At 42.7% G+C, this 21,070-nt stretch overlaps 1 protein-coding gene across 1 annotated transcript in view; it reads right to left on the bottom strand.

Moving 5' to 3' along the window:
- Positions 1-1,902: 1,902 nt before the first annotated feature.
- HEATR6 (HEAT repeat containing 6) overlaps positions 1,903-21,070 on the bottom strand; it is a 32,667-nt gene continuing 13,499 nt past the window's right edge. Inside the window, exons 10-20 of the mRNA XM_005888172.3 lie at positions 17,824-18,030; positions 17,329-17,428; positions 14,096-14,451; positions 11,738-11,860; positions 11,290-11,376; positions 8,302-8,436; positions 7,360-7,482; positions 6,288-6,412; positions 5,399-5,495; positions 4,159-4,363; positions 1,903-2,889 (exon numbers count right to left, since the gene is read on the bottom strand). Coding sequence (XP_005888234.2) covers positions 2,318-2,889; positions 4,159-4,363; positions 5,399-5,495; positions 6,288-6,412; positions 7,360-7,482; positions 8,302-8,436; positions 11,290-11,376; positions 11,738-11,860; positions 14,096-14,451; positions 17,329-17,428; positions 17,824-18,030 — 2,130 coding nt within the window. The 3' untranslated portion in view covers positions 1,903-2,317. The remainder of the gene's footprint in view (positions 2,890-4,158; positions 4,364-5,398; positions 5,496-6,287; positions 6,413-7,359; positions 7,483-8,301; positions 8,437-11,289; positions 11,377-11,737; positions 11,861-14,095; positions 14,452-17,328; positions 17,429-17,823; positions 18,031-21,070) is intronic.

The raw sequence follows: 21,070 nt of genomic DNA, 5'->3' as shown, positions 1-21,070 counted from the left end.
CTACCATTAACTAAATCTGCAAGAGGTTACAGTGCATCTTCCTTGGGCTCTAGAAGTGGGTTTATTATCAGTGAGTTTCACAGCAAAGGTTGGAAGGTAAGTGATGTTTCCTAATGCTCTTGATTCAATGAGTTTGCTCTAGACTTCTGTGCCAAGCTGACTCCTCCTCCAAATTTCTTCTTTTAAATATCAGGAGAAACATCGGTATCATGTATCAAAAGAAAGTTCAGAATGTGGCATTCTGAATCAGAGCCAGACTTCCTACTGTTTCTGCAGCACATAAATCCTGGCCCTTTATTCTCTGGGTGGCTTCCTTCCATGACGGCAGCTTTCCAGAGCCTTCAGCCTGGGTGTACAGCCACAAAGTCACAGGGCGAAGAGAAGTAGCATCCGACCCGGACAGAAGCCCTCAGTCCACACTTATGAATTTCTGGGAGTGCTTATTAGCCTTGGTTTCTTCCTGCACATGAACGTTAATATCTGTTTTCAGAAACCTGGAAACCTCAAAGGCAGTGAAAGGTTTAGAAAGAAAAAAATTTTATTCAAAGTAAGCAAATGCTAAGAGTGAATCAGCAAGGGAAACCGTTCAAAATCATTTCAGAGATCTTTTATCAAGAAACCCACCAGTGAAAGCTCAAAGAACCAGGCACGAGTTATATATGGCATATTTTTACTTTTATGAAAATAGCAAGTAAACAAGCTGCTACTTAAGAATATACTCCTTCAAGAAAAGGAAGTTCTAAGATTCAAGACAGGGTTGGTACAGGTTCAACTCAGTTCCATGGGCTCTATAACAATTCTTGCCCAGAATCCTCCAAAGAAAATCAAGTCTAGACAATGTTTCATGTGGTGGTTTTTACTGTGCTGGTAGTCTCATGGTGTGGAAACTGGTATTCTACCAACAAAAAGAAGTGAGACTTCAGCTATTTGAATACTCTGCTCCCTAGTCTCTGCCTAAACGTATTTTCTGAACAAAGCAACATAGATGGGAGAGGGTAACTTAAGGGTAAAGGAGAAGAAAAGGACACATGGATGCTCTAAAATACGTATTTTAAGCGAAGTAACTGCAGTTAAATGATATACTGGCAAATATCGTTAGTCCCTCGGTAATGTCTGACTCTCTGCGGCCCCAGGGACTCTGGCCCACCAGGCTCTCCCATCATTGGGATTCTCCAGGCAGTAACACCGGTGTGGGTAGCCATTCCTTCCTCCAGGGGATCTTCCCAACCCAGGGATCAAACCTGGTCTCCAGGATTGCAGGCGGACTCTACCGTCTGAGTCGTAATCTACTGCCAAAACTCACTCTATGTACCCTGATTCTTAATTATCCACATCAAGTGGAAGTGTGGGATCTTTTATCATATATCCCTAAATTCCTGACTGAAATCACTTACAATAAAGTTGGTGGTCAAGAGACATATGCAAAATTTAAACATAAATAATGTTTCAATGAGAAACGACTTTTATAACTGCTTGGGCATTATCAAAATATAATCTAAAAACTTCTCCTTGTAATCATGTAAATTAAACAAATAATCCTTTTTAAGGCACAAATCCAAAGGTGGCAAAATCACCAAAAATTCAGCATAGGGGACCACATTCTCCTAAGGGGCGTTAGGACATTCAAATAGGTGCTGATGTTATGGCCAGGCTGAAATGGACATGGGCCTTGGCCAGAGGGCCCTGAACGCTAGTTCATCTTTACAGGGCTGTGGGAAGGCATGGAGGGGGCTTCCAGGGGTGCCACTCGGGGAGCTCAGTGCAATAGCTATTTATCAACCCGAAAGGAACTGATTCAGTATTTTAGCAACCGATATAGCTGAACCAGCATGAACTGGCTGAAGAGTAGCTCTGCTTGCAGCTTTCTATAAATGCAACTTGACAAAAATGGTAGACTACGGGCACACTGCTTTACATGAGTTTATTACAAAAGAAAAACAATTCCCAGAGGCACAAGATACAACATTCTAACTCCTAAATCCTTTTGCTTTTTCCTTTGTTTAATACGCTTCTGAGACCACTCTTTAGAACCCAAGCCTACTCAGTCCACAGGACAACCCAACTCCTTGGCTCCCAGATGCACAAGTCAGAGGTTCCCGCAGCCGCAGCCACAGCCACAGCCACAGCCACAACCACGGCAGTGGAACCACTCTGCAACGTGGATGAGCCCTCTGAGAAAAATTTCATTAGCTGCTCACCCGTTCTAAATTAACAGTGAAAGGACTGTTTCTGCCCCTAAGATGAAACCCCACACATCTGATGCTCAAGCTCAGGTCTTCCTGTTTCCACCTGACACCTGGAAAGTATGGTGGACTATTCACCGATGGGTTAATCCTAAGGGTGCTACTTGAGATCCAGATGAGTCAGAATAAATGCTCAGGGTATCTTCCAAAAAGGCCACGATGGCCCTTTTGGCTGGGTCGCCAGCCAGTGCCTGGACACTGTTTATGTGCCCCAGGGCCGTTCTGACCATCTGGTCTCTTTCCTGCGGGTGGTGGGGTGCTCCGGTGTCATCTCTCTCTGTTCCTGATTTTAAAAACTGTAGGATATAGGACTGGACCATGTCCCTGTGCAGTTCGAGGGTTTTCCTGATGCAGGACAGGTCTGAGGGGCTGGCCAAGCTCAGGAGGTGAATCAGCGCCTGGCAGATTTGGGTCCGCAGGCTGGCACAGTACTTGAACTCCAAAAAGTCTGTGGTGTCTTCGCTCTTCTGCAAAGCGGTGACCAGGGCATCCCAGATCTGAGCGTACTGCTCGACCGACCCATAGTGCTCCCTCCTGCGGGGGACGGCCAGGGCGGCGGCTGATCTGATGCGCACTTTGAAGTTCTTGCATGATGTCACAACTGATGTCAGGGCGTCGTAGGCCTGGGAGGTCCACGGGGCTGTTTCTAGAAAGAATCCATAGTCATTAGAGCAAATGAAGGTTTAAAAGTAAGTGGGGGGAGAGAGAGGGGAGCTAAGGGAAGCACATACACTAGTGCTCAAGTTAGTCCTTCCATGTTTTCACTTAATTCTCACTTAAAAAGCGGGTCCTGCATTTTATTGCAAAGGAAAGGAAAATACTGTTTAGGCAGTGACTGGGGGACAGAGTACTCAGATTAACTGGAGGCTCAATTTCCTAATACTGAGAAGATGATGCTCAGATTTCTGTCTTTGCTCCCTTCCTGTTGGCCCCAGAACGTCAGCCAGCTTTATTTTCGTCAGAGCTACCACTACACACTCTGTTTTGGAAGTTCTTATTCCTCAAGATGGGCAGCAGAGTAAACTGCAGCTTCCTTAACGCTCCCAGCCCTTCCCGACTCCTCTGCTGCCTCTGAAGACAGGAGGGAGACACCCAGTCCAAAGAGTGCCAGTGCCGAAGGCCACTTCAGGCTGCTTCCTCAGTGGATGAAGCCCCGAGGCTCCCGGCTGACTGGTCTGCCTGGACACTTCTGGCAGTACAAGGAGCAGAACAGACCTCCCTAAGGTGACGTAGGTTCTGCTGGTCCAGAAGAACGTCACCTCTCCAGGAAGACACCCTTGTGTTTCAGAAATGCTGGCAATTCCAGCAAGTGGGATCTGGAGGCTGTGATCCAGACCCCAGAGCAGCTATCAGCCGCTGATGATGTACCGAGGTGCGGGGCCTGTCATCCTCAGAGGCAGATCCCTCCCTGCCTGCAGCATTCCACCCCGGGGCCAACATCTCCTGTGGGATTTCCAGTTAAACCCTCTTTCTCCCATGTCTGTTTCCCCTTTAACTTTTTTTCCTGTTTGCTAAAACAATGTATGCTCACTGCAGGAAATTTTGAAAAAGCAGAAAAGAATCCTACTTATCATCCCATTGAGAGACAATCACTGTCAATATTTAGGTTAATTTCCTTTCAGTCTTTTTTCTACCCATTTATTGAGATCATACTGTAGAAACAATTTCCATATCTCATTTTCATTTGCTTAACATCAGAACTATCTTCCCAGATTATCAAAAACTTTCTGTAAATGTAATTTTAAGTGGCAACACAATACCCCTTTAAATATATAGACCATGATTTACCTCACTTTTCCCTTAAACTGGGGTGTTCAGTAAAATACCATGAGTAACAGTGTGGTTTTATTAATAATGGAGACGGGTGTATATTGCCCAAAGAAGCCTTCCATCAGAGAGAAGGAGACGTTCTTACCGAGGGGAAGAGCAGGATTTTTAAATACATTTCCCATCGCATAACAGGCATTCCATCGGACTTTCATGGCAGCCTCAATCAGAACAGTAGAAATCAGGGCCTGGATAGCCTCCTCAATGATTTCAGCAAATCTGGGTTTTTCTATATGAGAAGGTTGCAGAAAATGGAGCAAATTTCCAAGGGCTCGGACTGCATTGCTTTTTACCTGGAGTAAGATGTAAAAGCATCAGAAATCTGTTTTGCCAAAGATATGTGTCAGAAAGTATAATTTTAGTTTAAAAAAAGAAATCGAAACACCAAACAGGAGGCCCAAAACATCTTAAAGCAATGAGATAATGAAAAATGTAGCTTGTAAAGGTGTAAGTTCTTAGAACTCTGCAAGGTCTCGTGGGGTCAACATTCTGAGTCATCAGAGAGGTGAGGTTCTACAGTTCCTTGCCCTGATTTTTTTAATGTCAGATGGGACTTCAGAGAGGTCTATCTTCCTTGTTTTACAGAGATGGTGTGTAAGGCCCAGGGGCTAAGGGACACGGTTGATTTGCAGCAAGGCTTGGAAAACCCAGGTTTCATAATTCCAGTCCAATACTTTTCTGCCTAAAGTCTCAAACTTTGCAGCATACTAGAATCATCTGGGGAGCTTTTTTTAAGAAAACAAAAACCAATTCTGATGGAATTAACCTATGGTAGGGCTTCCCAAGTCTTCAGAACCACTGACTAAGTCAAGCACTTGGTTTGGGCCTGGTGCTATGCTAGGTGCTGTAATAAAGGCATCATGTGCTGTAATAAAAGGCATCTTGGAGTCCAATGAGGTATATGGAATGATTTTCAGGTCACAGATGAGGAAATTCACCTTCAAAGAAGTTAAATAATGCACCAAAGGTCACTCAGCTACTAAAGGGCAAGCCAGGATTTGAACTGGGCTGATGTCTGCTGACCCTAAAGTGCACGTCTACACTTTTAAAACTTAATAGTGTAACAGGGAATATTCAAAGCCAAGCTGCTCATCTTTCTGACTTGTCAATTCTACTAAGAGATTTTTGGAAAAAGCAAGCATGGAATAGTCTTACAAACGGCACTGATATTTTTCATGAGATAGGAAGGAAACTGTCAAGTATGGAGTGTACACTATACACCCTGAGCACACTCTCCATCTCCTTTGAACAGGGATAAATTTGGTGAGATAGAACTGTAATACACTAAGTGTCTCACTGAGAAATATGAGGTTGTGCTGTCAGCCTACCTTGTCTTTATCCTTGGAAGCATCTATAGCTGACTGCAGCATCTTCAAGAGCAGGAGGCCTGAGAACTCTTCCTGGAAACTTGGGTCTGGTGTTTCCCTGTCCCACCCAAAGCAAGCAAAACATGTTAACTGTAAAACCCACCTACACATACACATGTACAAATATACTCACTCAGTGTAATTACAGAAACAGCTCCACATATCTGTTCAGATTATACTGAGAACTTATTTAGGGTTTACACCTTTTGATTTAGTAGGTCTACATCTAGGGATATAACCAAAAAGGGTATCTCACAATGGAGATTTCACGCACAAAAATGTTCAATGCATATAAAAGCCTACACTAACACGAACGTTCAGTTACAGGGGAATGGCAAAATAATGAGCACATAGTGAAGACTGTGTAATAACAAATAACAACTTATAAAAAGTCTACAGAAGTCAGCAGAATGCTTATACATGTTACATGTCTAGAGTGAAAGAACAAAAAGCAAGATACTTGTGTATGTGTAAGAGCAGTGGCCTCTGGAGAGGGAAATTAGGGGATAAAGCTGTGAATACATTACTTAAAAATATACAAATACAGTATTTAAAAACAGGGCAACTATTACCAAGGTTTTGATTTTCTACTTTTATAGTTTTCATATTTTCTATAATGTGGATATATTACTTGTATCAGCATACAGTATTTTATATATATATATTAAAAACAGGTTACTAATAGTATATAAAACAAATATAAATACAGAATATAAAACAAAACAAAGCAGCAAGACTGACTACATAATATACGGGAATTACTGCTAATTCCTTTCTAGTAGGATCAAAGATGTCCTCTTGGGACCTTGGCCTTGGCAGTCAACCAGAGACAATGAGCTGAGTCACCTACATGTTGACAATCAGAGTGTCGGTCAGGTTGCCGAGGGACCAGGCTGCTTTGGCCCGGACATTAGGAGACTTGTCCTGAAGTGACATCAATATTGCATTGGCTGTGTCTGCAACAAATATGACATCCTGTGAGGTAAACAAAACAGAACACTGTAGTCACCTTAAGAGTTCACACTGCTGCCTTCAAAGTTCTCAAATTTGTTTTCAGATAAAGCTATATAAGCCTTTACCACAAACTTGTATTTTTAAATCAAAATTCATTTAATCAATTTACTGTTTTCTTATATGAAATTTAGACACTCATTAAAATTCTACGGGAAGGTCTCCCATGATTCTGATACATGCGATACACACTCAAGGAGACTACAGATTTTGCTCTTGCAAACATCTTATAACCTGGCCTGTGACAATTATCTCTGAATCCTGCGCTTGGCTTAATGATCACCTTGGGAAAAGATGTGAACAATGCAACACACTTGTAAGCACATCCTGTTCACTTACACACTTCTCAGTGAGGTAAAGGTCACAAATAAAAGTGAAGGAGAAATTTGTTTCTTTGTATTAAAATTTTATTAATTTTCTAAATTATTACTATTGTATGGTAATGTCCCATTTCACTTCTTTTTTTCACTGTATATTACTTTAAACATTCACTGGCCTAGGGTCCTGGTCAGAGTGCAAAATAGTTAAATGAACTATCAGTTCAGTTCAGTTCAGTTGCTCAGTCATGTCCGACTCTTTGCGACCCCATGAATCGCAGCACGCCAAGCCTCCCGGTCCATCACCAACTCCCGGAGTTCACTCAGACTCACGTCCATCGAGTCAGTGATGCCATCCAGCCATCTCATCCTCTGTCGTCCCCTTCTCCTCCTGCCCCCAATCCCTTCCAGCATCAGAGTCTTTTCCAATGAGTCAACTCTTATAGACATTAGCATATTTTAGTAGCAATTAAGGAAACCAGATTCCAAACCAATTTAATCGCCTTTACTGTCCACTTCAGGAGCTCTATATCATCACAAAGAGTAATAAAATGACTATAAAGTGGCACGGTGGAGTTATGTGGGCTCACTGACCTGTCTGAGACAAGGAAAAAGCACATAGACCCCGAGGGCTCTCGAGGTGGCAGCTTTCACTAAACGGTTCTTGCTGTCGTTCAGCCCCAGCAGCATCGTGATGCACAGGATCTGCCTGTCACTCTGCAATAAGAAAGGGAGGCCACGCAAAAGCGTGAGTGAAATAGTTGTGAGCCACTGCCTTCGACAAGTGACTGTGACATGTCTGTGTTGAATCCACAGTCAGGGAGGTGAACACAACTGAGTCTTTGAGGCTAACTTGGCAGAGAACAAAGGTTCAACTCAGATCCAGTTAACATCAGAGGACCCACTGGAGACAGGCATCACACAGCCTCGTGACTACATGTAACCTCTGCCACCGTGGGAATCAGGTCATTTTGTTCTCCTACTTTAATCATGCTGCCTTCCTTATAAAAACTAATTTATATAAATAAGAAGGGATGCAAATGCCATTAAGGGCTAAAGGAAGCAGCAGTCTAAACACAACATGTATTGGGCACCAAAGTAAGCATTTTCACATGCTTCACATTATCACACATATCATTTCCATCTTATAGGTGATAAAACTAAATTTTATAAAAGTTAAGATAACTAAAGAGCTAGAAGGCAGAAGAGCTACTAGGATTTAAACCAACTAGGATTCAAATCCAAAGAGCTAGGATTTTCTAACTTATAGATTTGAAATCCTAAAATATGAGTTCAAAGCCTCTGCTACTCTCCCTCCCCCCACCCCCAATCCTGCCTTCTAAGCACAGGGAGGAAAAGCTCCCCTGAGACATTAAGATTTCAGTGCTGTTCTCCTTTGCCCTCACCCTATACTCAGGTAGAACATGCACCTTTTCCTCAGAGATGATGAATACTGGTTCAAAAGAGTCAAAATCAAACTCAAGCTCTCATGCTTAGCATCACAAATTAAAGATGAGAAAACACCCTGAAGGTTACCGGCAGACTGCCGAAGGCTTCCGGCAAGATGGAAGACAGGGCGTCACAGGCGCTGGCCTGCAGCGTCGGATGCTCTGCGTTCTGCAGGGCTCTGGGTAAAGGACCGTTGAGCATCGCGGTCCAGAACGTCACCACCTGGAACAGGTAGAGCTGTAAGTGCGGCCCGGGAGATGACAGTGGAGCCAGCACGCTGCTCACACTACGGCCAGGGACCAGTGACGGCGCGTTTTCCTTAAAGCAGTCGCTCGCTGCAAACACTTTCACTAGTACTTCCTAACAGCAACGAAAGGAACTTCAGAAAGCAACTAATTAAACGCTTCCACGGTCTGGTACAGTGAGGCAGCAACAGTGACGGTAGTAATGGGGACAAGAAGAGGACAGCAACAGCTTATACTCTACAGAGCTTCCCAACGCCGGGTGCTGCGCTGCGTGCTTTCCACGTATCAATGCACTGCATGTTTAAAAAACATTTATTTATTTATTTGGGCTGTACTGAGTCTTAGCTGAGGCACCTGGGATCTTCTCTCGCTCGTGGCATGTGAACTCTTAGCTGCGGCATGTGGGATCTAGTGCTCTGACCAGGCATCAAACCCAGGCCCCCTGCACTGGGAGCATGGAGTCTTAGCCACTGGACCACCAGGAAGTGCCCCCATGAACTCTTTAATTTCAGCCCCACTAAATGAAGACTATATCATTACCTCCATTTTCACACGGGAAACTGAGGCACAAAGAGGTAACCTGCTCGTGGGCAGCAGGGCTGGACTAGAATCAGATCAACCGACCCGCAGCCAGGCGCTCGTTCTAGCTGCCCTCGGTGGGCACAGGGTCGGAGCTCCAGGGTGGCCCAGAGGCCGTGTGCTGGATCCAGAGGCAGAGCTGGGGGCTGAGGCCTCCAGCCGCTGCTTCCCGTCTCTGCAGCCTTGGGTGGTCGCTGAACCTAAGTTTTGGTTCCTCTTCAGTACACGCAGGGCAAAGGCGTCTACTTGGCTGAGCTTGTGTGATAATAAAATGTGAGACTGTGTGTGAAGTCTCCAGCACAGCGCCCGGTGCACAGTGGAGATTCTTCAACTGAACAAAAAGCTCTGTTTTGAGCACTTGGAAGATGTTCTCACTTCAGTGCCCCTCAAGGGAGGCATCTGCAAGTGCCTTTAACAGTTTCCTTCTTATGCCTTTAAAAGCCCTGAAGAATCACGCCCCAGATGCAAATCTGTCTGGGGTTTTGGTGTCTCCATTTCCTCCCCATGGACCTAGTCCTAAATTTTGCCATGTACCCATGTGCCAGTTCTTTCACCTCCACAATCCTGTCACCCAGACCCCCAATCTGGGCCCTCTTGCCCCAAACCAGAAGATGACAGACAGCTGTGGCTGCCAGCCTTCCAGCTGGCCCCCAAGGATCCTCACCTCCTGATGTTTAGGAGGCCATCCCCTTCCACACTGACTTGGGCTGATCAGTGAGGAACTTCCAAAGCTAGATCGTAAAAATCCTATAGCTCTATCTTGCTCTCTCTTAATTAAACTGCTATAATGGTGGCCAGGGCATTCCCTGTGGCTCGGTGGTGAAGAACCCACTGTAGGAGATGCAGGAAACGTGGGTTCAACCCCTGGGTCAGGAAGATACCCTGGAGTAGGAAATGGCAACCCACTCCAGTATTCTTGCCTGGGAAATCCCACAGACAGAGGAGCCTGGCGGGCTACAGTCCTTAGGGTCACAAAAAGTGAGACACGACTTAGCAACTGAACAAGGGTGGCCGGCTGCCTTGTACAGAGAAGACTCCAGCAGGTCCCTAGGGAGGTCCTCAAGGGGAGGGAGCGAGTGAGATCTGCCACCAGGCAGCGCTAACCTGCAAGGTATGTGGCTGAGTGAGACACCGCAGGAGAGGTGCCACCCATCTTCGTCAAATTCGGATGACTGCAGCCCCTGCCAGCAGCTGGCTGTAACCTCATGAGACCTCAGCCAGAACCATCAGGTAAGCTGCCCCCAATCCCTGGCCCACAGAAACTATGTGAGAGAATAAATGTAGGATATGGCTTTAAGCTACTAAGTGTTTAGGATAATATCAGTCAACAGTACATCAGTAATACAGAAAGTCTATCCCTTTTTGGCATATGAAATAATACCGAAGTGTGAGCGGTTAAGAGTCTTGCCCAAAGTCACATGGAGCAAGAGAACGAGTCTGGATTAAACCCAGGTCTGTCTGATGGCGAAGCCCAACACAACTCCCTGCAAATGGTGACACTTCAGTTTTAGTGACTGTCTAGGGAAGGACTAGGGCTAGACATTCTTAATTCCCTGCAAGGATGCGGAAACAGTGAAGAGAAAAGGAACGGGCAGGCCGAGGAGGGCAGAGGGAGAAAACCTCACTCGTGTAGAGCTGACTCTGCTTTTGGCACTATGTAGAAGGTTTCTCTGGTGGGCTCACGTGTTCCTCCTCCAGAGAATAACTGGCACAGTGTGGAGGGAACACAAAGAATCTAAGTCACAAAATCTAATGGAAATAATGGGGAAAGGGGCTGGCAGTGAAGGGGTTAAGGAAATTAAGATTCATTGAACATCTATCTGGCAGTTTTCACACCTCATTCAATCTTCCAAAAGTCCAATGAGTCAAGGATTTTTATTCCGCTTTATAACATGGAAATTATGTTCATAATATTCATTAAGTGGTTTAATCTCATGACCTGGTATTCCAAATCCTGGGCTCTTCCCAGCATCCTAGTGTCTCTTGGGCATAATGAGTAACAGAATTAGGTTTTGTGCAACAAAACTGGTTCTTCCATTGCTGGCTCTATGTTACACATTAAACACATTGAACTGCAAACGAAATGCAAATAAAACCTACTCATCCTAAATTATAAACCATAATTTCCGGTACTGAAAGAAACCAAACTCTCTGATACTTTCTGATACCGAAAGAAACCATCACTGAACCTCAAAATAAAACTGAATGAAGCACTAAGAAAAGAGAAAACCATGAATACACATTTACTTACCAAGGGGACTGGAACTCTCTGATCAGGTGCTACGGAAGAATCTGGTTTATACTGGTGTATTAAGCTGGTACCCAGTTCTTCCAGAAGCTGCCAAGATAAAAGAAACAGATTCTCAGAGATGAATATTAGAACCATGGAGGTAAAAAGCAACTTCAATTTACAGACTACTTCAAATCAAGGGGAAAAATAATTTCCAATTGCTTTTCTTTCTTTCCTCAGCAACTCCCATCTCAGAGGCATTCTCAACAGGAGCAAAATCACCAAGTATATTTCATTAATTTATTACCAAATCAATTTTTTTGGTTTATATGTAGAGCTGAAAATAGAAGAACGTATCACTTCCCTCCCTGAAACGTCCTAAAGAAACTCAGAACTCATGGACATGTGGCAGAGGATAGAACCTAAAAGGAGGAAAAGAGAAAAGCACGTGGCTTTTAATGAAAATTACCTTTGCTCCATGAAGCTGGATAGATGGATCTGCCTCCCCCAGGCACTTGCAAATCACCTCTCCAAGCTCCATCAAGTAGACCTGTGTCATCGAAAAGTAGCCCCTTGCCAGATGAGCCAACACCTGCAAGGAAAACGGGATTAACCCTGAGAACGGAATGCAGGACTACAAGATCCAAAAGTGTTCCAGTATTTCAGAAATCACTCACACTCAACAAGGGGCTTAAACCTGATGTTGAATAACATGAAAAACAACCATAATCTTTATTTTATGACTAAAAATCAACTAAGTGCTATCATATAATTTTATGGTGCTTTATAATCTACAAAATGTGTTTAAGATTATCATTATTGTCTCACTTAAGCCGGGAACAATTTTTCAAAGGTGGTATTAACTAAATAGTCTAGCTGAAGAAACTATGACTGAAAAAGTTTAAGAGGTTAAAGTGTTGTGCATTAGTCGCTCAGTTGTGTCCAACTCTTTGTGACCCCATGGACTGTAGCCCACCAGACTCCTCTGTCCATGGAATTCTTCAGGCAAGAATACTGGAGTGGCTGCCATTCCCTTCTCCAGGGGATCTTCCTGACCCAGAGATTGAACCCAGGTCTCCTGCACTGCAGGCAGATTCTTTACCAACTGAACCACCAAGGGAAACCCTAAGAGGTTAAAGGACATGTATAATATCAATCAGATAATTAGCAGCAGACACCAAGACCAAACCTGTGTCTTAGGTCATACCTGAATACAGAAAAAACCAACACTTTAATATTCAGTTCCCAGTTACAGCCAGCTGCACTGGGAGCCAACCCCATACACTACCACACCTGCAGAAAGCACGGCCCAGGAGCAACAGAAGGGCAGGCGCCACGCACACAGGGACACTCCTGGAGCACTGGGCTCTGGTGACCTGGGGGAACCACACTCCCGGGCCTCAGAGTTCACCTTCTACACTTAGCTGCTCTACCAAGAACAGGAGATGCAGCTGCTCTACCTGATACATACAAACAGAGGATTAGGCAAAATAAGTGCCTAATTAATAAGATTAAACAAACACTTAAGGGTGTCTACTAATAAAGCAGATATAACAAAATATTTTGTTGTCTCTAAGCAGATACAACAAAACATTTATTCCTTCAAAGGAAGAGAACCACCCTAGATTAAAGTAAGCAGATACAACAAAACATTTATTCCTTCAAAGGAAGAGAACCACCCTAGATTAAAGTATTTGTTTTTTCTGTATTCAGGTATGACCTAAGACACAGGTTTGCCAACAAAGGTCCGTCTAGTCAAGGCTATGGTTTTTCCTGTGGTCATGTATGGATGTGAGAGTTGGACTGTGAAGAAGGCTGAGCGCCAAAGAATTGATGCTTTTGAACTGTGGTGTTGGAGAAGACTCTTGAGAGTCCCTTGGACTGCAAGGAGATCCAACCAGTCCATTCTGAAGGAGATCAGCTCTGGGATTTCTTTGGAAGGAATGATGCTAAAGCTGAAACTCCAGTACTTGGGCCACCTCATGCGAAGAGTTGACTCATTGGAAAAGACTCTGATGTTGGGAGGGATTGGGGGCAGGAGGAGAAGGGACGACAGAGGATGAGATGGCTGGATGACATCACAGACTCGATGGACGTGAGTTTGAGTGAACTCCAGGAGTTGGTGATGGACAGGGAGACCTGGTGTGCTGCAATTCATGGGGTCGCAAAGAGTCGGACACGACTGAGTGACTGAACTGAACTGAAGCAGATATAAGACCAAAGAGAACTAAACATTTATTTTAATTTTCAAATGTAGATATCAAAGATAAACTCTATAATTTCTTTCAGAATTATTATATAATCTATAACACCGATTGGCCATATAATACCTGAGATGACTAAAATGGCTGGCAATGGATGAATCTGACATTTTACAACCAAGCCCCTCCACCTACCCCCCACAACAAAACAACAAAGCATTCACACCTAAAACGTGAATTCACGCACAATTCCCACTAATACCAATGACACATGGCTTGGTTTTACATTATTTTCAGACTTACTCCTCATGAAGTAATCACGCTGTGAAGAAAGAATGTGTGTGTGTGTGTGTGTGTGTGTGTGTGTGTGCGCGCGCGTGCTAGGTCACTTCAGTTGTGTCTGACTCTTTGTGACCGGCTCCTCTGTCCAAGGGATTCTCCAGATGAGAATACTAGAGTGGGTTGCCATGCCCTCCTCCAGGGACTCTTCCCAACCCAGGGATCAAACCTGTGTCTCCTGTGACTCCTGCACTGCAGGCAGATTCTTTACTGCTGAGCCACCAGGTAAGCCCCGTGAAAAAGAATGATTACTTCCATTTCAGAGAAGAGGAAATGAAACCTCCTACCTGCAAGGCCTCCAACCGCATGGGGAATGGCTCATAGATGCTTCCTCCTGCAGAACCAGCATCGCTACCTGAACAGGAATCCTCCCTGGGTAGAACAACAATGGAAATGCAAAGTCGAATGAGCCAGCAGGGCTCTGAAGACAACTTTGGTGAGCTAACAGCTCCTTCTTCTACAAAGGGTCCTGAAGGGGCCTTCTTCCACCATTCAGGAGGACTGAGGTGAGGAGTGGCTGAGCTGCTGCCGCTGAGTCCGGAAGAACAGGGCTGTTGTAGAAGTAGCTGGACTTCAGGTAAAGGTGCGTGAGTGGACACTATTGCTCCCAACAGTGTGAGACTTGACACACGAACATTAACGTCTGTCAAAGGGAACAGTAAGAACCTATCACCATGGGAACGGTGACCACAGAGATCATAATTATCCGTGCAGGCAATTAAGAATTATGACTTTCTTGTTTAACCTGAATCTAATTAAACCTCTAGACAGAACTTCCAGTTTACAGGAAACACATGTATAAGTTAAACAATATCATAAGGAAAATATCCCACAAATTGAGGGTGAGACATACTGTAACAACTGGTAGGACTTCCCAGGTGTTCCAGTGGTTAAGAATCCACCTTCCAATGTGGGGACACGGGTTAGACCCCTGGTTGGGGAACTAAGGTCCCATGTGACTCGAGCAACTAGGGAGATGCCCCTGCATACCACAAAGAAGACCCAGTGCAGCCAAAAAAAAAAAAGACAACTGGCTTAGACCCTTCCAAAATCAATCATGAAAGAAAGAAAAAGAGTGGTGGGCCACTGTAGAGTCCAAAAGGCTAACGTGAGGGGACAGGACAAGATGGCACAGTAGGCTCTCTTCTCATAGAGAGGAAAATTACAGTCAAGTAGAGCTACCATCTCAGAGAACGACCTGATGACCAGCAGAAAAAATTTTCCACAACTAAATTTTTTTTAAAGCCATATTGAGACAAGTAGGAGGGGCAGAGACATGGTCTGAGAGGGACCTACACCCCTTGAGTGCTACAAACCATAGGCAGGAGGGATTTCACAGCCTTAGAGGTCCTCCTGAGGAGTGAGGGTTCTGAACCCAATGTTGGGCTCCCCAGCCCAGGGGACCTGCACCAGGAAGATGATTCCCCCATAAACCAGTGGGGGTTACACCTGAGAGAGAGTCGGAGGGCTGTAGAGAATTGTGAATCCACTCCAAAAGGCTGTGCACAAAAACTCACTGGCTCCAGGTTATGGCACACAGACAGCAGTTTGAAAAGAAGCTGATCAAAGAAGGAGATTCACTGACTACTAATAAAGCATGCGCCTGAGGGTTTCTGAGAAGCTAGAGAGCGCCACTTAAAAAAAATTTTTTTTTCCCCCCGTCTCTCTTGCTCTCTCTACTTAGCCAGGCACCGGCAAGTCCCTGTTCTGACTCTTGCCATTTAATTTATTAGCATGGATCTGTGGATCCCACCCAACACATGCTCGTCTAATTCAGTTCCCAGTTACAGCCAGCTGCACTGGGAGCCAACCCCATACACTACCACACCTGCAGAAAGCACGGCCCAGGAGCAACAGAAGGGCAGGCGCCACGCACACAGGGACACTCCTGGAGCACTGGGCTCTGGTGACCTGGGGGAACCACACTCCCGGGCCTCAGAGTTCACCTTCTACACTTAGCCACTCTACCAAGAACAGGAGATGCAGCTGCTCTACCTGATACATACAAACAGAGGATTAGGCAAAATAACACAGGTCTCAATAAGTTTAATAAGACTGAAATCATATCAAGCATCTTTTCCGACTAAAATCCTATGAGACAAGAAATCAACTACTAGAAAAACACAAACAAGTAGAGTCTAAACAACATGCCACTAAACAACCAATAGGTCACTGAAAAAAATCAAAAAGGAAAACCTTGAGACAAATGAAAATGCAAACACAGTGTTTCAAAATCTACTGCGTAAAGAAAAGGCTGTTCTAAAAGAGAAATTCATAGCAATACAGGCCTACCTCAGAAAGTAAGAGAAATCTCAAACAAACCATTTAACCTCATACCTAAAGGAACTAAAAAAAGAAAAACAAACTCAAAGGGAAAATAAAGATCAGAGTAAAAATAAATAAAATGATACACACACACACACAAAAACAATAGAAAATATCAATGAAACCAAAAACTGGTTCTCAAAAAGATAAACAAAATTGAAAAACCTTTAGCCAGACTCATCAAGAAAAATAGAGGGTCCAAATCAATAAAAGAGTCTGAATAAAAGGGCCCAAATTGCAAAGAGTCAGACATGACTGAACTGAACCGAAATCTGTAAAATTAGAAATGAAAGAGAAGATACAACCAACACCACAAAGGATTTACAAGAGATTACTACAAACAGTTCTATGCCAACAAATTGGACAACCAAGAAGAAATGGATAAATTTCTAAAAACATTCAGGGACCAATTACTAGTACTGAAATCAAATCACTGATCAAAAAATTCCATCCAAAACAAAAGCCCAGGAGCAGATGGCTTCAAGGGTGAGGTAAATTCTACCAAACATTTAAAGAAGACTTAATACCACTCCTTCTCAAACTATTCTAAAAATTGAAGAGGAAGAAATGCTTCCACATTCACTGTATCAGGCCAACATTATCCTGATAGCAAAACTAGGTTTTATATTCCACTTCTTTCCAAAAAGAGGAAAATGTCTATATGTCTATCCATTTTCTACTTATATCTAAAGACTATGAATTATTATATACCAAAGCAGAAGTGAAGAAGTGAAGTCAAAGTCGTCAGTTGTGTCCAACTCTTGCGACTCCCATGGACTATATATATAGTCCATGGGATTCTCCAGGCCAGAATACTGGAATGGGTTGCCTTTCCCTTCTCCAGGGGATCTTCCCAACCCAGGGACTGAACCCAGGTCTCCCACATCGTGGGCAGATTCTTTACCAGCTGAGCCACGAGGGAAGCCCCACTAGAGCAGAACCCCTACGATTTGCTCGGTCTTAATTGTAAAGGGATACTCCAGTCACTGCACTGATGCATTGAAAAGGCATTGAACTTAACAGCTGATTCTCCAAGTTATTTCTTATCAAAAGTAGGGTTCTGGCGATAGCTGGTTCCCCTCAAAGTTTGAGGATAATAAACAGAATTATCTTAGTGTTATAAAAATGTTCTGAATATTTTAAACTAGTAATCTAGATTTTATTGATATAAAGAAGCAATCAAACTACCACCAACCTTTGTGGCGGATATAAGGTTTTATCTGGTTCCAGACTTTGGTCAGCAGGCTGAGTTTCAGACGGTTATAAGGTGAATTTGATACCAAGTTTGCAAGACACTACAAAACACAAAGAGTAGCTCATTAATGGGCCTGATTAAGCTGCAGCACAGAGACAAAATTTAAAGCATTTAATTAAAAAACAAAGTCTTTACATTCATTTGAAAATCAGTCTTTTTTTTCTTTTCCCTTTTTAAAGGGAAAAGGGCACTTGGTACAACTTAAAAGGAACTGTCTTAGTAAATCATTTATTTGGCCATACAAAGAGATCACATATACAAAGATCACATATAGCTGTGATCAGACAAGTAGGAAGAACAGACTTCCAATCAGGTTATCTTTAATAAAATTACTTATATTCTTAAGTCAATTTATTTGTGGGCAATATAAACATTACACAAAACTGAAGTAGAGAAAGTGCCTCTGCCAACTCACTGATATCTTGGCACATTTACCTTAATGATCTGAGTGAGGGTCTGTGAGGATGATTCTGCCACCAAAGCTAACAAAAGACATCTGTGCAACTCTTTAATGCTGGAAGCGATCATTACGGAAAAGGGAGTGAAAGCCCTTTTGTGGTCACTGGTATCTTCAGCAACGGAAAGAAACTGCTTTGAGCCTTCCAAGATGGCAGATAAAACTTGCAGGGCACAGGCACGTGTCTGAAATTTCAGAAGGATTCACTTCAGTGAGTTAAAAATCAGGAGTCAAATCCCCTTCTTCCTATATATACTTTTCATTTTCAAAGTATTTAGATAATTTTAATTAGACGAATAAAGGCAATGTGATTTCTATCACGTCCTAAAAGTAGCTGTGGACTAAGGCACTTGCACCGTCATTCCCTACCCTCACTTAAAAAAAAACAAAGAACTTTAAATCACATTGCTCTTAGGTTTTCTTACTATAGGGAATAAGTCTAAGCTATACCATAGTATAGAAACCTAAAATCACGAGCATGAAAATAACTTAAGGACGAGAAGCCTAGTTTAGTCGAGCATAAAGCCAACGGACAAGAGATAAGTCAACAGCCTGTGGGGTGGAAAAAGATAGACCCATCTACGATCTGTTTTACATCAAAGTTCCTGAGGACATTCTGCTTTACATTCTACCCTAAAGCATCCATGAGCGCTCAGTGTCAATTAAATAGGATCTTTGGAACTCCATGCATACTCAGCTTGGCAGACACCATTAGTGACCAACTTTCAAAAATATTCTTAGGTACAGAAAATAACACTAGCTCCAATAAAAACCTTTGATACTCAAAGAAATACTATTAAATATAACCTTATGGATGGAAAGGAAAATACGGGCACCTCTGTCAGTGGACTGCTGTTATCTGTCAGGAATAGTGCCTTTGAATCAAGATTTTCTTTATAAGCTTAATTACTTTTAATTGGTACTCTGACAATTCTGCGGCATTAAAAATCAGAAAGGAAAAAATAAATGGAAAGAAAGCCAAATTTAACCAAAATGGAATGTAGGTGATAAATGCAGGACTACTAATGAAACACTACTGTACTGTCTTTGGTCAGCTCACCCCAAAAGGCCAATTGAAAAGACTTTTAAAAAGCAAGGAATCAACATTATAACTTTAGGATCTAATCTAAATATTTACTCAGTAAGAAGCACATCGGAGTTTGGTGTGAAAAAGGTTTTCCAGAAAATCTTCAACTGTGTTATCTCCAAATTGCTGTTGTTGTTCAGGAGTTAAGTTGAAACAAATCATTTCTACATGCCTTTTAGAGAGTAGAATCATAAACAAAAAAACCAAAGTTTTTGTGAGAACAAATTTATAGTACAGCAGAATGAATCTTTGGAATTAAGCATAATCACTTAAGAAAGTTAGGAAGTTGACAATGTATGAGGACAGTGGTGTGTGTGTGTATGTGTGTGGTGTGTGTGTGGGGGTGGGGTGGGGTGGAGAGAGAGATCTCAAGCACAAGTCAGCTGATCCAAGAACTTAGATAAGGGGTTACCAAAACTCTTCTGTAAAGGGCCAGTAGTACAAATTTTATATTCTAGATTTTGCACACCACAGAGTCTTTGTTGCAACCACTCAACTCTGCTATGGCAGCACAGATGCTGTATAAATAAATAAATGTTTCTGTTTTCAAATAAAATTTTTCTTTTCGACAGTGAAATCTAAATTTCATATAATTTTTGCATGTCACAAAATATTCTTTTTATTAAAAAAAAATTAAAGCATTAAAAACCACTTAACTCATAGATCATACAAAATCTGGTAGTGAGCCAGATTCAGCCCATTGGCCATAGTCTGCCAACCCTCTGATTAGACCACTGGCTGGTCTTAACTGAAAAAGGTAGATGTTATGCTAAAGAAACTGCCATTTCTATAAAATGTAATTAAAATCTACAATTTTAAGAGCTTGCCAACCAAACAAAATTAAAAGCCAAGCCGTAAAAAGAAACTAATATTCAAAATAAAAAGTTTTCAGCTCAATTAACTTTGCTTCCTAACTGGGAAAAAGCATTTCTAACTATCACAGATGAAAACAAAAGAATGTCAGTGAGGGGCTTCCCTGGTGGCTCAGTGGTAAAGCACCCACCTGCCAATGCAGGGGACACAGTCTGGTCCACATCCTGGCCCCGTATGACCCCACCCCTGTGCAGAGCAACTAAGCCTGTGCACCACATTGTCGAGCCTGCACCCTAGAGCCCATGCTCCGCAACAAGAGACGCCACCTGCGCACCGCAACTAGAGAAGAGCCCCCACTCAGCGCAGCTAGAGAAGAGCCCACAAAGCAAAGAAGGTCCAGTACAGCCAAAGTAAATAAATAAAATTATACATAAAAAATTTCTCAGTATGTCAGTGACGACTGTGCTTCCAACTGAATGCACCACAGGTTTATACCAGAGCTGCCATGACCTCCAAACCATCATCAGTGTGCACTTGAGGAGAAGCTATGACACTACTGTCCTGTCACGTTTCATCCTGGCTAAGGGAAACCTCAGTCTATGCTCCCCAACTCCATACTCAACAAGCACCCGAGAAAACGACCACTCAGCTTTTACACATGGCTGCACCTTTAAACCTAGCTCTGATCAATCCAAAATGCTATTCCACTCCAGTGACATGAACTAGGTACTTTTAATTTTCACACATAACTTTCTAGCAGTCTTTCTAAAAAGCCTCTCTCACCGATAAAACACTTCTTAACATCATTAAACATTTCAAAAATAAAAAAGATATAAATATCATGAAAATTATGTCAACCTACTTTCTTCTGCATATTCTCAGATATTTACTGCAGTTCTGTTCAGCTGGAGGGTCTTCAAAAATATAAATACATATATATATTTTTTCAATTTTTATAGCAGTTTTCCTTCCAATTACTAGACTGTCCTCATTAGTTATTTATTTGCCACCATCATTTTCCATTTTCCTCCCAGGTTCTCATTTGTTTATGATTCAGTCAGTTGGAAACATTTTTACCAGTTTAACTATTTAGTATAGAGAGTATCTGAAATTACCCTATAAAACATTTTTTGTGCTCATAATTGAGGCTAGTTTATTTTTCTTCACTCTATGAAAAATGTCGAAGGGTCCTTTAGAAGTTTCCTTATATAGTAATCAGCTAATCAAGGAGATGATCAAAGGGAGTTCCAATGCATTATGAATTGCTAGCCTTCCTCCTTGCTTTTAAGGGAAAAATTCTAAAAACAGAAAAGAAATAATACTAT

The sequence above is a fragment of the Bos mutus genome, chromosome 19 (assembly GCF_027580195.1).
Source record: "Bos mutus isolate GX-2022 chromosome 19, NWIPB_WYAK_1.1, whole genome shotgun sequence".
Taxonomy (NCBI): domain Eukaryota; kingdom Metazoa; phylum Chordata; class Mammalia; order Artiodactyla; family Bovidae; genus Bos; species Bos mutus.
Note: the sequence above shows the minus strand (reverse complement) of the source record. Positions and strands in the feature narration are given on the sequence as shown.